At 42.6% G+C, this 17,633-nt stretch overlaps 1 protein-coding gene across 34 annotated transcripts in view; it reads left to right on the top strand.

Moving 5' to 3' along the window:
• Positions 1 to 17,101, top strand: part of SAMD12 (sterile alpha motif domain containing 12) — a 451,161-nt gene extending 434,060 nt beyond the window's left edge. For 26 of the 34 annotated variants that reach the window (XR_015140682.1, XR_015140677.1, XR_015140678.1 and 23 more), the window contains one exon: positions 8,700 to 17,101. Coding sequence is in view for 29 of the 34 variants with exons in the window: in XM_086336385.1 (XP_086192511.1) it covers positions 8,700 to 8,919 (220 nt within the window). In the remaining 5 variants the exon portion in view is untranslated. Of the gene's footprint in view, positions 1 to 944; positions 1,031 to 3,075; positions 3,187 to 7,272; positions 7,323 to 8,699 lie in introns of all 34 variants that reach the window. The other 8 variants (XM_086336398.1, XM_086336375.1, XM_086336395.1 and 5 more) reach the window with 6 other exon arrangements.
• Positions 17,102 to 17,633: the final 532 nt, after the last annotated feature.

Raw genomic sequence — 17,633 nt, 5'->3', positions numbered from 1 at the left:
GCTCAGCCTTCTTCACAGTCCAACTCTCACATCCATACATGACCACTGGAAAAACCATAGCCTTGACTAGATAAACCTTTGTTGGCAAAGTAATGTCTCTGCTTTTGAATACGCTATCTAGGTTGGTCATAACTTTCCTTCCAAGGAGTAAGCGTCTTTTAATTTCATGGCTGCAGTCACCATCTGTAGTGATTTTGGAGCCCAGAAAAATAAAGTCTGACACTGTTCCCACTGTTTCCTCTTCTATTTCCCATGAAGTGATGGGACCGGATGCCATGATCTTCATTTTCTGAATGTTGAGCTTTAAGCCAACTTTTTCACTCTCCACTTTCACTTGCATCAAGAGGCTTTTTAGTTCCTTTTCACTTTCTACCATAAGGGTGGTGTCATCTGCATATCTGAGGTTATTGATATTTCTCCCGGCAATCTTGATTCCAGCTTGTGTTTCTTCCAGTTCAGCGTTTCTCATGATGTACTCTGCATGTAAGTTAAATAAGCAGGGTGACTCCTAGACACATTAAAATTTGAGAAGCAATGTTCTAAAATATCCTTCCCTTCTAAGAGTCTGTATAGTGAAATTGATCATTGTCCTTGGCACAATTCGTTCATTTTTATGTAGCTTGTGTCCCCTTGTGACCTAGAGGTTGGGATGGGGTGGGAAGTGATAGGGAGGTTCAGGAGAAAGGGGCTTCTATGGCTGATTCATGTTGATGTATGGCAGAAACCGACACAATAGTGTAAAGCAATTATCCTTCAGTTAGAAATCAATTAAAAAATAATAATAAAAGATTTACTCTTTGTCCAAAGAAGCTTGGGGTTAGGAGTAGTGATACTTAAAAGAGTGGTCCTCAGATGGGTGATGTGGGTGTGCCCTGCAAGTTTATTAGAAATGCACATTTACAGACCTACTCCAAACCTACTGAATCAGATTTTTCTCCACTCAGGGCCCCAAATCTGGGTTTTACCATGCTCTCCAGGGAATTTCCAAGCACAGTGAAGTTGGAGAAGCATTAGGCAAACACATCATCAGGTGATTCTAATACAGCAAGATAAGTATAATGAGACAGGAAATTCTCCAAGCCCTGCACCCCCAAGGGAGGGTTGGGGGCGGGTATCTTAGTAAATGTTCGGTGGAACAAATGTTGCTTGTCTGCTAAATTAAGTAGCTGATGCATGAATAGGCTTGTAGAAACTAAACAATACTGGGATGATGGACCTGGGGCTTTGGATGGATTGGATGGCTTGCTCAGGTCTTGCCTCTCCTGTCTGCCTCACTCTAAAACCCAGTATTTGGATCACTGCACTATATTATATCCAGGACTCTTGGTATTTTATTTCATGAAGTGAGCAAGACTATAAAGCAAATTTCCCCCACAGTCTGCACACTTTTCTCTGTCTGAAAGACAAATAACTACTATTTAAGTACTGAGGAGAAGATGTAGGGGCGCCCATGGATTTGTGCCAGGCTGGTTTCGTGAGAATCACCAAGCTGCTTGTTAAATAGCGAGATTTCTAGACTTCCCTCTGGACACTCTGAATCAGAGGAAATTGGAGAGAGGCTAGACAAAATAAAAATTGTAAGAGCTCCTTGAGATGAGTCAGATGCAGTTGAGTTTGAGAACCTCAGACGAAAATGGCCAAGTTCTTATCACCCTGGAATTCAGAGACTCAGCTTAACCCACAGGAACCAGAGCTGATTTCTGAGATATGTGTAAGCCTCATCGTGTAGACTAGCAGTTTCATTGGTAGTAGAGCAGGAAGGGGATGAATACAGTGTCAGTGGGGTGTTTTTTCCTGTTAGTGCTGAGGAAAAGGAAAGGGGCAGCTTGTGCACAAGTGCATTCTTCCTCTCAGTGTGTGTGTGTGTGTGTGTGTCTAATGTCACTCATCTCAGGAACCCACAAACTCTGTACAGAGAGGCAGCAACCCAAGCTGATCATGACAGCAAAGCCTGCGCCAGAAAGACTCCCCTTACAGTATCCAGATTCCTTCACATTCTGAAACAATAGAATTGAGGGCTGAAAGGATAGAAGACAAAATCAAGGCCTTCCTACCCCACCTGGGTGTAAATGATTACCTAAAGGTCTTCCCATGGGGCTCTGGGCCCTCATGTGTCTTCTTAGCACTTGTGGCATCAGTGGGACCTGGACATGTCATAATCAGGTTGAACGTCGTAGCCTGGCCTGAAGGCTGCAGCTTCTCTAAGGTCCTATATCTCCCCAAGCCTGCCTCTTTATCTTTAAAGGGAGATCATGGGATCTACCTCCTCAAGTTGCTGCAAAATGGAACAGGCTCTTATCACAATGCTTGACACAGACTACTTAGTTAAGGATAGTTTTTTACTACTGTGGTCATTGTGGTCTGTAGATTCTGAGTTAGTTGATGTTATCCAGAGAAACAGGATCAATAGGAGATATTGGTTTCCAGTAGGTGATATATCTGTATATCTATCTATAGATCCATCTATTAGAGAGAGATGGAGAGATAATAGAGAGAGATAGTAAAGAGATAGATAGATATTGCAAAGAATGGCTTACACAATTTTGGAGGCTGAGAAAGCCAAGGATCTGTAGTCAGCTAGCTGGAGACCCAGCAGAGCTGATAGTATAAATTCCAGTTCAAGCCCAAGTGCAAAGGCAGGAAAACACAGATATCCCAACTCAAAAGCAGGCATAGAGAATGAATTCTCCCTAAAGCAGCCTTTTTTTCTACTTGGGTTTTCAACTGACTGGATGGGGACCACCCACATTAGGGAGAGCAACTTGCTTGACTCAGTCTACTGATTCAAATGTTAATCTCATCCAGAAACACCCTCCCAGACACACCCGGAATAATGTTTAATCAACTATCTGGCCACCCCATGGCCCAGTCACATAAAATTAACCATCACAGAGTCATTACAGATTCCAGTTTACGGAGGGTTTTGAGAAGTTACAGGCTAGTTTGTGTGTGTGTCATCTGTTTTATTGCCCTGAACCCAAGTCCTCTGCCCTCCTGATACTCATCTTGTCTGAGATTCTGACCTCCATCTTCATCCAGTCAGAGGTAGCACTGATTTCTTCATCACATTCTCAGGAGGCGAACACCCCCCTCCTCAAACCATCAAGAAGGCTGGTAGTGGCAGAAATGAAACCAGTGGAGCTGAGAACACATGTGACTTCTCCCACCAGAGGGCTGGTGAGCAGAGTTGAGTTTTATTGCCACATAAATCCTTCTTTGTCCTTCTTTTATCTCCTAACTCCTTCCATACCTACTGATTAATTAATTGAGCATACCTGTTTAAAACATCCCATCTTGATTCTTATAATAGTATGCCTGTGAGGGTTCTAAAAGTTGGAAATGATTTAGTATCAGAGGTTTTGATTACATTGAATATAAAATCAAATAAAATGAGCAAATGATGAAGAGAAGAGGGGAGTGAGGTTTGAAATTAGCCTTATTTCCTGTACACACAAGAGGCACACTTAAGTTGGTTTTTATCTTGGCCTATTTTGGGAGTGATATATTTGACTCACAACCAGGAAGAGAAGAGAAACAAGGACCTGTACCCTCTAAACCATCTTCAGCACTATTGACATTTTGAGCTGGATAATTCTTTGAAGTGAGGGTCTGTCCTGTGCATCCCAGGATGTTTAGCAGGGTCCCTGGCTTCTACCCATTCGATACCGGTAGTATGACAACCAGAAATGTCTCCTGACGTTGCCCAATGGGAGAAAAATTGTACCCAGTTGAGAACCACTGCTCTAAACATAGGACAGCTTTAGACTGTGAGACAGAAATGTACTTTCTCTAGGCCAAACCTCTTATTTAGAGCTCTTTATGTGTAGGGTTCATGTTTGATGAGCATTCTTTGATAAAGACACAGCTACTTGCTTTGTCTCCTGCATTCCTGTTGGAGTTTAGCAACTCGCTTTCCTAATACATGTTTTCTATTGAGTCAGGAAAGCATTGTGGTGAGAACACATCTGCTTTCCAGTCTCAGCTCTGGGCACTTCAGCAGGACGGCCATGACAAGTTAATGAACCTAACCTCATTTTTTCTAGGTGTGTTGTGAGGATAATGCAATTCAGCCCTCAAAGATGGCAGTGGTGACTCACTGAGTACCTATAAAATCTTAGCTGGCCATCATAGCTGCTCAGTGAATATTAGTTCTGCTTCTTTTTTTTTTTTATGATTTTATTTATTTATTTGGGCTTCCCATGTGGCACTAGTGGTAAAGAACCCACCTGCCAATGCAGAGGACCTAAGAGATGCAGGTTCGATCCCCAGGTCAGGAAGATTTATTTATTTTTGGCTAAGCTGAGAGTTGGACTGTGAAGAAAGCTGAGTGCCAAAGAATTGATGCTTTTGAACTGTGGTGTTGGAGAAGACTCTTGCGAGTCCCTTGGACTGCAAGGAGATCCAACCAGTCCATCCTAAAGGAGATCAGTCCTGGGTGTTCTTTGGAAGGAATGATGCTAAAGCTGAAACTCCAGTACTTTGGCCACCTCATGCGAAGAGTTGCCTTATTGGAAAAGACTCTGATGCTGGGAGGGATTGGGGGCAAGAGGAGAAGGGGACGACAGAGCATGAAATGGCTGGATGGCATCACCGACTCAATGGAAGTGAGTTTGAGTGAACTCTAGGAGTTGGTGATGGACAGGGAGGCCTGGCGTGCTATGATTCATGGGGTCTCAAAGAGTTGGACAGACACGACTGAGTGACTGAACTGAAACTGAACTAAAGCTGGGTCTTCATTGCTATGAAGGCTTTTCTCTAGTTGCAGCGAGCAGGGGCTACTTTCTAGTTGCACTGCACCAGCTTCTCATTGTGGTGGCTTCTCTTGTTGCTGAGCACAGGCTCTAGGGTAAGCAGGCTTCAGTAGTTGCAGCACATGGGCTCAGTAGTGGCGGCTCCCAGGTGCTGGAGCACAGGCTCGGTAGTTGTGGCACATGGGCTTAGTTGCTCCAAGGCTTATGGGATCTTCCAGAACTAGGGATTGAACCCGTGTCTCCTGCATTGGCAGGTGAATTCTTTACCACTGAGCCACCAGGGAAGCCCAGTTCTGCTTCTTATTGATTGTTGTGGAGGCAACTCTGGGTCTCCCTCCTTTGGACGGTGCATCTCACACCTGCTATAAATTGTCAGAGTGCATTCAGGACCCTGAAGTCTTCAAACATGAGTCATAGGAGAGACACTTTCAGATAGAAGATATGACCCTTCTGGTTGAATGGAAGACACTGAACAACCCTTTTAAGAGACGAAGTCTTCTTTCTTCTCCAATCTGTGAGAGACGGGGCTGCCCGCACACACCATCTTTTCTTTTTTCCCCAAACACTCCCTTGCGGCTGGAGTAGGGGGAGGTGACACTGGACATTCTCAGTCCCAGGCACGTTCTTGAATCCTCTCCAGGCTGGCCTTTGTCTCCAGGGCCAGCGTCTTCCTGCCTTTCAAGTGTCTGTTGTAAACTGTCCTTATCACAGAACTGTCTGTTGGCATCGGCACTAGTCTGGGTGAGAGGGGAAGCCAGCTGCATTCACTGTGGCCTTGGCAGGTGAGGGGAATGTTACCCATCACTGGAGGGGGCAAAGGCTTGGCCTCGGGGCTGTGTTGTTTCTGCTTCCTGACCTCTAGCTGTGGCGTTAGTACACTGACCTAATTGTATCTCTAGTTTCTCTAGGGAATTTTGAGAAGTTTCAGTAGTAATAATAATAAGCACCCATCACTTAGCAGATATTGACTGTTGGCCAAACACCATGCAAAGAACTTTTTCTGTGAACCCATTTCCGCATTACATCAACCCAGTGAGGTGGGAATCATGATCACTGTTTTAAAGGTGAGGATGTTGAGGTTTGGAGAAACTCACGTGTTGAATATCCTGTAGTTGCTAAGTGGTGAGCCTGGGATATCAACCAGATCTGCCTGATTCAGTAACTCATGCTTTTCAATCACTGGACTCTGATGTGGCCCTGCTCATGCTGGACTCTGAAGCTATTGCACTAAGGAAGGAAATAGCTCCCAGGATGCCTAAACCATTCAATAGCAATGTTGTTCACTAGTTGCAAATCCACACGTGGTCATTTCTGGGATGCACATGTTCCTTGAGTAGTCCTCGTGTGCATGCATGCATGCTCAGTCATGTCCTACTCTTTGCAACCCCATGACTGGACCCTGCCAGGCCCCTCTGTCCATGGAATTCTCCAGGCAAGAATACTGGAGTGGGTTGCTATGCCCTCCTCCAAGGGATCTTCCCAACCCAGGGATCGAACCCACATCTCCTGCATTGGCAGGCAGATTCTTTACTGCACCACTTGGGAAGCCCGAGTAGTCCTTAGATTCAAGAAAGAAATAGGCACAATTCCCACTCATTTGCAGCCCCAACTACAGGATTAGGTCTCCAGTAAAATTAGATATTGAATTAAGCCCTAAAAAAGAAAAACCTCTCCTTCTGCAACATCAGTTTCTTCTTCATTATTTCACAACCATTTATTAAGCAAGTTCTGTATATGTGGCACAACACTTTGCATTAGGAAGACACACAATAAGATGTGGTAGCACCCTCAACAATTTAGGAGAAGAGATGGATGCATTAAACTTATGTTATTCTTAATAATTCTTTTTCAAGGTCACACATTTTCCAGAGCTGATTTTAGCAAAAGTCTGAGTGATACTATGTAATGTCAGATTCCTAGAAATCTGTTATTCCAGCTACATGTGTATACTTGCATGCATACTAAGTTGCTTCAGTTGTGTCCAACTTTTTGAAATCTCATGGACTATAGCCCACCAGGCTCCTCCATCCATGGGATTCTCCAGGCAAGAATACTGGAGTGGTTTGCCATTTCCTCCTGTACATTCCAGCTATACAGTTCCTTTAAGGGTTGGCTTGGATAAAAGATTTTTATTTGCATCAGTTTCCAACCCCCTTTAATAATGCTGGAATGTTCTCTTAATTGAATTATAAAGATTTCTTTTCTTAGTAGTATTAGTGAATGAAGATAACTGTGGATGCTTTAGTTAGCCAAGGCTCATGGATCAAAGTTGCACCCTTGTGAACTGAATTTTTTTGTTCTTTTGTAAAACATCGTGACAATAATAAATCGAAGTCCTAAAGCCTTCACTTTTCCCTACATTTCTTTTTTATACATATGTGTAAGTTTTTTTAACTTTTTATTTTGAAGTAGAGTTGATTAACAATGTGATATTTTCAGGTGTATAGCAAAGTGATTCACTTATACATATATTTGTATCTGTTGTGTTGTTTGGGTTTTTTCACATTCTTTTCCCATGTAGGTTGTTACATGAACAGAGTTAACACGGAGCAGAGTTCCCTGTGCTCTACAGTAGGTCCTTGTTGGTTATCCACTTTAAATATAGCCATGTGGACATAAGTTTTGTATTGTGGTGTATCGTAACTGCTCACCATGTTGCTACATAATCATCATCATCATTACTTTAATGGCCATGTAATCATTCATCTTATTAATGTACTATGATTTACTTAACCTAAATTTTTAACAATAGGAAACTGGTTGTTTTCTACATTTTCCACTATTATAAATAACCTCTGGGTTGCACATTTGTGCATATAACTTCTTTCATTTTCCTTAGGATGCACTCCTAGCATGGAAACAGAGTCAATGAATGTGAATTCTTAATATTTTTTAAATAAATTGACACTATTTTTCCAGCTTATAATGCCACCACAATATATTAATATTCTACTTTCATTAGTCTTATCAGTAGTGTATATTATTTTATATTTAATACACTGAAATAGCACCTTACTTTTGTCTCAAAAATCGTAAGTTTTAATGAAACACATAAATTGTGCATTCTCTCATGTTTTGAAAAGCCTGTTTTAAAGCCTAGGAATTTTTTTTTTTAAATAGTAAGAACTTTTGATTTCTCCCCATTGCCCAATAGTTTGGGGTATTAAATAAAGCTAATACCAAAATATTTTTTCTGAGCAAAATATTCAATTGGCTCTTTTATTAACTAAGTAGTGAAGACCTGTGTATATTGTATAGGATCTATAGGGAGTACTGAGATAAAAGGCAATTAGGAAATGAAGTTTGAGAAATTAGACGAATATATCTGTACCAGCATTGCCAAGGTCAAGAGCATGTTTGCCATTCAAGTAGTTCAATCTGCTCAGGTTTTAATGACTTTCTCTACCTAATCGCTAACCTACTCAGCCAGTCTGCCTTTTCAACTAACAAAGGCAGGACCTCCACCCATACTGCTTCCAATATTTCCTTCTGGGTTTTATCCTGGGAAAGCTTCTTAATGCAGAATGAAGTGCCCCCGCTACTGACTATACACACCACCCCCCATGAAATGCTTCCACACCATTCCCAATCTGATCTTCCAGATCAAGTAAATGCATGAAACCCCACAGTGTACAGATGGGTTCCCAAACCACAGCCCTGTCCTAGGGCCGAATGCCAGTTCCAAGGATCTGGTTTTCCCCTTCCTTGCATTCAAGTTCACACATCCCTGAGAGAAATATCTTCCATGCTCTGGGAAAAAAAGGAAGGACATTCCAAGAATACAACCCATCACTGTAATTTGCCTTGGAGTTGAATCACCGTTACCTCCACTAGAGCTTTCTCTTTGACCTAAGGATGTTGAGGTTTGTTTGAATATGATTATTGCTACATACCAGAATATGGGAATATAAAGAAATTTATCATGTTTTCTTCTTTTTCCTCTTGCAGCCTCAGCCGAGGGTTCTCCATAAATGCAGTTAGCCTTCCAAGCTGCTGTCCTGCCAGTCAATACGAACATGGCCTGTTCCTCACAGAAAGACTAACTCATGGCACTGCCAGAAGATATCCTTGGAGCATTGACAGATTAACCAGATTAACTGAAAAACCACCCATTCAGTCAAGATTACGGGCTGTGGAAAATCTTAGTTTGCTCTGGATTTTTAAATGAGGTGCATAATATACAGTGCCAACTTGTTCCAAGTGGTCATTGGCAGACCATTAGCTGGAAAATTGCTTCCAGTTTTCATCACTGTGCATAACTGAGGCTCCCTTTGGGGAGCTGTCTGTGCCCTTCACTACAGGTCCTGTTTTAGCATGACAACTACTGGATTATTTTATTATGTGTGCAGATGGCATGATGTGTTAGAAAAAAAAAATTCCAGCAGTCCTGCAATCTCAGTGGAAGTGTTCACAATATTATGCCCTGGTAGGAATATAAACATGTCTCGATTGTGTTAGTTATGGTGTCTAAAGGTAGTCTGTCCAACTCTTCAGCACTTTACATGATAACCCTACACTGAAACACATAAGCACGTTCAGTACATGTGAGAAGACAAGTCTTTTCTTCTTTCTTATAAATTTTGTCCTATTTTGGCTCAGACTGTCCAAGGCAAGACTCCACTCCCAGCGTATACCCCATAGTTTGGGACAGATTGGTAAACATGGCCACAATACTGTTAGACTTAATCTCTTGACACTTTACTGGATTTCTTACAGCACCAAAGGGAGATAAAGGTGGGCCTGGGGAATGGTGGTTGTTTCCTCTTGTTTCCTCTTCTTGGGCACAACTTACCACAAGCACATCCATACACTCAAACACAGGAGGCTTCTTTCTAATTGGCCAGTGTACATAGTCTCTCTTTCTATAGAAGAGTTCTTTCACCAAAAATGGGGGGAATGGCCATATTTTCATCCTAGACTATGGTGCGTTGATAGTAAGGACAGCAGAATAAAGGGGTGTGACTTTAACACTTTGGAAAACTCTTCAGGTCAAGTGTTGAACTCAGTTCTCTGAAGAGGAAAAAATAGTGTGACCCCCTGCATGTCTAGAGAAGCAAGAGTTTCCAGCCACACACTAGGTTTCTTCCTCAGAAGAGAACCTACTAGTCCTTTTTAATCCTATCTGGAATTATACCCGTAACTAATATTTTTTACTATGTTTTACAACAAAGCACAGTCCTGGGGTGCCAGTCAGCCCAGTTATTGCTTGTCCTTAGGAGTTAGAGGAATGTTCATGTTGACTGACCCTATATCATGCTTTAGGCACTTTTTCCCCCTGAAAATGTAAAGTTGACTGAATCAGAAACTCAGCCAAGTATGTTCTGTGTGCCTGTAATCCCAGTCTGTGGATCGCAGGGATAGGAGACTTTTCTTTAAATACATGTAACAACCCTGGGACCCAGCCAGCACAAGCAAGCTTGGCATTTCAGAGGGTCACCAGACACACACTCATTGTCTGTTCTCCCCACATCTTTCCACCCCTGGGGGTATCAGGAAATGCACAGCCCATTAGAAAACGTCCCTGCCTGCGATTTGGAAGCTTGACAGGGAAGGAGGGAGATCCAAAGGTGATCCAGGTGAGTCACCAGGCCAGATGACTCACCGCGAGCCTGCAGGCTGTGGTGCCAAAGGGGGCTTCCAAGCGGGAACTCACAGGAGCTTCAGTCACCACCGAGATCTGGCCCTTTGGTGGGTCAACATCAGGATCAACACTGTAATTCTTTACAGATCCAAAATTAAGAGGCCAAAGCCTAGCTGCCAATGCCCCTGGACACCTCAGTCTCCACCACCCAACTCCTGAGGTTCAATTCCAACAGCAGAGTTCACGCCAGTCTTTTGTTTCTTCCTTTCTTTAGAAATCAAGTGTTTATTGAGCATCTACTATGCGCCAAGCATTGAGCTGGGTCACTATGGTTTACAAGGTAGACTCTCCCTGCCCTTATGTCTCCTCCTCCCAAACACTATCCCAACCCCACCTTTTCCACACTGAAAACTGAATTCAGACAGCATTCACCCCTCCGGAGCAATGTGGGGGAGACGGTCGCGCACAGCTCCCGTGACTGAGGAAGCAGGTGGCAGAGGGGGAAGTAATGGACAGCATCAGGCCACGTATTTGCACCCGTCATGTACAGCCAACCCTTCCGGCACCCAGATTTAGCTGATGAGAGCTTCCCAAAGCAAGTTTCAGTTGCTTCTCTTGATATCCACCCTGGTCACCTATATTCCCATCCTTTATACAGGAACAGCCATTCATCATTGTACTGGCATCTCAGAAAGCCCAGTTCTATAACTAGTCCTGGAGACACAGAATTGGGCCTGAGGAACTCGACAGAACTACTGCCAGGTGCTGAGATACCGTAGCTGGGAATGCACTAGTTTAGCCGGGAACGTTAATGATTGTTAACACCCTTGGAAAACCGAGCATGCTTTATGGTGCAGATAGATATTCATTAAATGATGGTGATTCATCCTAACTTTGGCTTTTGCAAAATATGTTATGAACAAGTAAATAAGTAGAGTTGTCTAGCCCTTTTCTTTTGAGTCGAAGTGTACTGGACAGTTATTTAAAGATAGTGGGTAAAGGTGGAAATAAGAGAGGGCAAAGATGGAGACAATGAAAGAGCCCCATTGAAGATGGCTTCTCTAAAAATGCCTTAATTCCTGGCACGTACCACATATTTGCATATGAACTACTACTGTTTTCCAAACTGTCAGCCTCTGTTTGAAATCATTTGAGGGCATGGTTTTGGAAACGTGGTGGCTTAAAACCAGAACAGTCATGACCTAAACCAGCAAAACTGGAGAAACGATTTCCTTCTCAGCCTTGGGATTCTTTGTTCTGTGCTGACCCACAGTTACCCATGGCTACTTCCTGCTGTGTTGTACCTTCTTCCCAAGATGCGTGTAGGACATTTTACCTCCCAGAGATGGCTCTGTTGAGTTTTGTTTAGGAGGAGGCAGGAAATGAGGAGGGAGAATATAAAGGCTTTGATGTCTCAGGGCTGTAAACTGTTGATGCATTAACTTTTCCTCTTACTTGAACTTGTGCTGCACCTTTTATTAAAAGTCTGGCCCCTGCACTCACAGGAAAGGCACTCTTGGGAATGAACAGAACGAATACTTATCAGACTCTCGGGTGCCAAGGAGGATAAGCTCAGTTCGGGCTCCAGATCGGAATTTAAATATGCAGAGTATCGGTGGTTCTGCTAGGGTGAAAAACACATCACCCGAGTAGTTTAAGATGCACCTGGGGGACAGAGACACTATCGGCTTTCTTGTGGGTAATGGCACGTCTTTGATTCCCTGCTTAGGCTCCGTGAGGTGTATAACTGTGCCATCCACTTCTACCTCCAGATTACGGGGAAATAACCCGGATTCCCTCCAGAGTCCCTTCTCAGTTGCCCAGACAGAGGCGAATAGTCCTTCATTCTAGGGGAATTAAGCCTCTTTTTTAACCTTCAAAAGGAAAGGAATATCAACCTTACGTGAGACTATAAATGAAGGGTTAAAACCTCTAATAGATGCACTCCCTGGTTTCTTACAAATGCTTTCTTTGTCTGCAAATGTCACATAATTGTTTTGGGATAGGAACAATACAAGTCTGATGGAAGAAAAGTTTTTAAGACCCCCTTAGTACTTTTGTTTTACCAAAACCTCCTCTTCCAGTGCATTAGCAGCTTCAATCTTTGTGATGCTTTCCTCTGCATTCTTTAGAGTAATTTTGTTACTTGACAACTAGACTTAAAGCTGCCTGTCGTCTCTTTCTAAAAACTTAATCTTTAAAAAGACATCAATTCTTCTATGCCTTAAAGGCTGTTTTTGTTCACCTCTCCCACACCCCCTCCACCTCACTTTCTTGCTTTTTTGTGTGTGTAGTTTTTTTTTTTCCTTTTAATCTCTTTCTTTTCACATGGTTCCTTGGGTAGATTACATGTATTCTATAAAGAACTCAAACAGAGAAACATAGTTGTCACCTTTTTTCCCCAGGACTGACTAAGAATTCCTTCTTAAGTTTGATCTTGGTGAAAGCTAGTTGCCCAAACACTGGGACAAGGATTCTGATCTGGGGGCGGGGTGGGGGGTTGGTGGTGGTGATGGCAGGTCAGTGCCGATAATCAAAACAAGGGCCGTGTGATCACAAGAGAGGACAGCCCAGGAGATGGACCTGCTCAGGACACGGCTGGGGACTCAGTTTCAAAGACAAGCAGGTCCTTCTCCTTAGTCTCCTGAGATGTGAATCTCATCCTGTAGCCAGAGTTTATCAATGTGAAATATTCGTGGCTCTGAGACACAGCTTCAGGGTCAAAGAGAACTGTGCTTGCATTGTTTTGCTCTGCTGACTTACTCCAGGAAGGAGATGGGGAGCCTTCTTTTGAAGGTGAACCACCTGTGGGAAGCTTAAGGAAAAATTAGCCAAGGAGGTTACACCAGCCCTTAATAAAAAGCACAAAATAGAGTCTTCCCTGAAGATCTCATTTGGGAAGATGGCTAGGAGCATGGTACCCTGGTTTCTTCTGGCCATCATCTTGGCTCTGCAGGGAAAATTCTGGGCAAGTGTGGCAAGCCCTAAGATCTGACCTTTTCAGGGTGAAATTTGCCTGTGACAGATAGAAGTGCCTCTGAGTAGGGACTGGTTTTAGACATCCTGCTCAACTGGAGAATTCCATGGACAGAGAAGCCTGGCGGGCTACCATCCGTGGGGTCGCAAGGAGTTGGAAACGAGTGAACGACTAACCCTGACTGACTCAGCAGCACAGACTGAGAAATTACCAACACAGAACAGCAAAAAAGGGGTGTAGAAGGCACTGTAAATCTGGAGTTTCCATTGCCACATATACCGCTATTTTAAAACCTTGCAGAGCCCCAAGCATCCTTACTTTAGAGGCTCCTTTCCTCAATTGTATCAAGCACTGGAAGGCACCAACAGCTTAGGCCTCATAAAATTTCAAAGTAACCATATGACTTGCATTGAATTGCAGGTGACCGGCTTACGTTATAGATATTTAAACATTACTTCCGATTATACAATATCTTTTTCAGCTGTGGGAGCCAGTGGCATGGGGTTTCATTGTTTCCTTCATTGTTGTTTTGCAAACCTCCAACATTTATGGAAGCCTTAGAAAGGCTCTTAAAACCAGGCCTTTTTGCCTAAAGGACAGTGATTGAAACAGCCATTTGATGTAAACAAGGAGACTGTTAAATTAAGCCAAAGTTGGAGATACTACCACCTAAAATCTTTAAGGCTGGTTGCCTTCTGCATTGTTTATAGCCTTTTAAATTTCAGCCATTAGGATCAAAGGAAATAAATAGGCTGCTTTCACGTGGCCTTGGCACAGTAGCACACACAACTACTACAGGTGGAATTCTAGGCTGAGTTGATGTGCCAAAGCACACAGATCTGTCTTATGTGGTTGTATTTAATCACCACCACCCACCCCTCAATTTCTATGAAAATATATTCAAATGCTTTACTCACAAGAAAATTCTAAAATGAGACTCATTATTTAGATCATTGCTTCTCTCATAGGAAGGGGTATTGATTTTGTGACATAACCTTGAAGAAAATCACCTGCCATTAAATACCTTGATGGTCACTTCTGTTCCAATCCACAAGCATACCCTGGTCTTCTTCCATCTCCTCAGAGGGCTGCCCGGCCTCCCTCTTAAGTAGCACACGTGTTATAAAGACCCCTTCTAAAGCTCTGAATAGACTCTCTGTTCAAGCATAATTCCAAAAATGCAATTTGAATTTTGAGTACCACCTTGGTCCTTGATATGACTCCCTAAATTAATTCTAATTCTTTATATCTATTTTCAGTGTTTTTTTAAGCCACAGTCAACTGCATTTATATGTTTGCATTGGTCACTTCCCACTCACTCTGTCGCAGCTTTTGAGCAAGCCTAGACTATAAAGAATCTGCCTGCAGTGCAAGAGACCGGGGTTTGATCCCTGGGTCAGAACAATCCCCTGGAGAAGGGAATGGCAACCCACTTCAGTATTCTTGCCTGGAGAACCCCATGGACAGAGGAACCTGGTGGGCTACAGTCCATGGGGTCACAAAGAGTCAGAAACAACTGAGCAACTAACACCTTCACTTTTACACCAATTCCCATTTAAGACATTTGAGAAAAGACCAGAAATATTTCCCTGTGTACCAGCTGCAGAAGTTTTGAAGCCCATAACCAGGTTCTTCTTCACATCAAAAGGCCCCTGTTTATAGGTGGAAACCTTAAAGAGAAATGGGGGCATGCAAGGGGGTAGGAATCACATTTGTACACTGGAAGCTTTGTCTTTTTCATCATAATCTCACTCTCCCATCACATCACCCTTCTCTTTCTAAAAGCAGTAGCCTCTTTGCTGAGTGAGTGTTGACCTCCCACTTGGGGTAGTCGGGGTTCCACTTTCTTAAATTCACTCAAGGAGAATTAGAAGGCTCTCAGGGGCTCTGAGTGATTCCAACACCCCTACTTTTCCTTCCCCAGTCGAAAAACGCTATCCTTATGTGGCCATGTTTGACGAGACCATGATTTAACAAGTGGAAGTTCCTATTTCAGAGAGCTGAATAAAGCCAGCTTCTTGACCCTGCCCTGTCTCAGTCGTGATTGGCACAGAAGCAACTCATCTGCTGAAAAGCCAAGGCAGCACGAATGTTTTGAAACAAATTCCACTAAAACTCTTGTGTCACTCTATCACACCTGCTGTAGTTCCAGTTAATCCAACTATTTAGTATTGTTAGGTACCAAATTAAACAGCTGTACACAAAATTTTAGAAAAAATCAATACTGTAACACAATTATACATTAGCCATCAAAAGTACCCGAGAAAAGAAAATATTGAACTGTTGTTTCTGTACTTGAATTATTCTTAGGATTCTGTGGAGAGTGGCACTGCTCTGATAAAGGGGAAACCGTTTCGAATTCAAGAATACTTGCATTCAAGAGAAATTGCACGTCTCTCTGGGCCTTTGCTCATCTGTCTGGGATGTTACCTGTTCTGTCTTAGCAGACAGGGTTGTTTGGAGGCCAAATTGAGCCAAGGGGAGAAGCTGTTCTGTATCACCAATGTCTATGTATTCATCATGGTGAGCAGGGCGATGGGCTTTCATCAGTGAGTTCCTTTCCCTTGTATTATGCCTTTCCCTCATAGCTGTTTTTACTGAGTCCATTCTGGGATGCTAAAAAGTAAAACGGTAAGAAAGCACCAATCAACATTTTGGGGAAGCTACCAAATTATTTGAAGGGATGCTACTTAGGAAGAAACTTCCATAGATGTTTTGGTACAACTTATAAAAAAGGTAAAGGTAACTCAAGCATTTTGTATGCACACACAATACATGGGGGCTGGTCTGCAGAACCTATGGCTAGGGTGAACATTTATCTCCCCCTCCCAAAGGTTTAGAGCACTGTGACCGAGCTGAGGGAGAGAGTTCCGGCTGGGCTGAGCACAGGTGAAGATTGCCAATCCTCAGGTTAAAGAAAGCCAATGAAGTTGATGAATTGCGGGTCACAGGAAACAGCCACATCGAACTTCCTAGATGAGCTGGTGTCTTTGTGCTAGGAAAGGAAGAGGAAGAAAAATCACACCATGTGAACTGAATATAAAATGAGTGCTTTCAGTTGCATATGAGTGGGAAAAATTCTGACCAAAAAAAAAAAAAAGTTCACTATTTTATAAACACTAACAAACATGGCTATAAAAGCACATTTCATAACACAAAAGCCTACGTAGATGGGAGACATTTTTATAGCTTCCTTAAGTGAGTAGTTAAACCAGCAGTCTGAAATCTCTTAGTCCCCTAAGAGTGGTTAATTAAATATTTTCCTTATTCATTGCCCACAACTGTGGGTTGTTGTTTTTTTTCCTTTATGCACCCTAGAAAAATTCCCAAGACTAGACTTAAGGAGGACACAAGCTGGTTATGTAGTAAAATAAGAGTACCTTTTCTGTTGGATGTTCATTTTAGTTCCCTGAGTTCCCAGGGCATACAATGTTTAGAAACTTCTTTCTCTAAACATAAGAATTATTGCACACCACGATTTTGAACTACCGATTTCCATATCTTAAGCAGCTATCAACTTGCCAATTCCCTTTGGGTCTTCTTTACATTTTTCTTATAATGTTTCCTTGTGTTCTGGGTTGTCCTCAGAAAGAGTTTCGGGGGTGGAGGGGGCATGATTCTTTTTAAATTGATAGAAATGAAACTACAGATTTTTGCCCCCTTGTATCTGTGAGCATGATCTCTATCAGGCTTAAAAATCTGCTTTATCATTTTTGTATATTTGACTATTTTGTATTCAGCATTACTTGATTCCTTATGTGCATGGCAATGTATTAAAATGTGGGATTTCTATTACCGTGTAAAAGTGTTTTGATTCTGATTTTCAAACTATATCCTTGGGAAAAAAAATTACATTAAACTTTTCATTTCTATTTTCTTCAGCTCATCAGCTTTGCAGAAGAAAAAAAGAAAGTTAACAGCATTTCACTTTCCCTGTGTTAGCTAATGATGCAATTCATAGTGGAAAATTGTCCTCAATTATGCTGTGTTTCCTGGAGAAATAATATATGTGGAATGAATTGGTGGCCTCCCTCCAGCTCCCAGCACACACAATTCCCCCAGCACCAAATCCCACCAGCATGATGGCTATTACCACTGAACACTTTCCTGTGGAGCACAGCTGGGTGAAAGACACAGTTCTGTTCCTCCGCAGATACGCTAACACCCTGGAACGAGATGGCATGACAGATCCTGGCCTGCCAATTACCTTTCACCCCAGAGAGTCTTACGTGCTTATCACTGCATGATTGATGGCATCCCCCAGCACCTCTATCTCCATCTCTCTCAGGTGATGACCAAGTGCCAGCTATCTGTATTTTATCAA

Source organism: Bos grunniens, chromosome 14, assembly GCF_055505025.1.
Source record: "Bos grunniens cultivar Pamir isolate PY7600 chromosome 14, Bosgru_T2T1.0, whole genome shotgun sequence".
NCBI lineage: Eukaryota > Metazoa > Chordata > Mammalia > Artiodactyla > Bovidae > Bos > Bos grunniens.
This window is presented reverse-complemented; position numbering and strand designations above follow the sequence as displayed.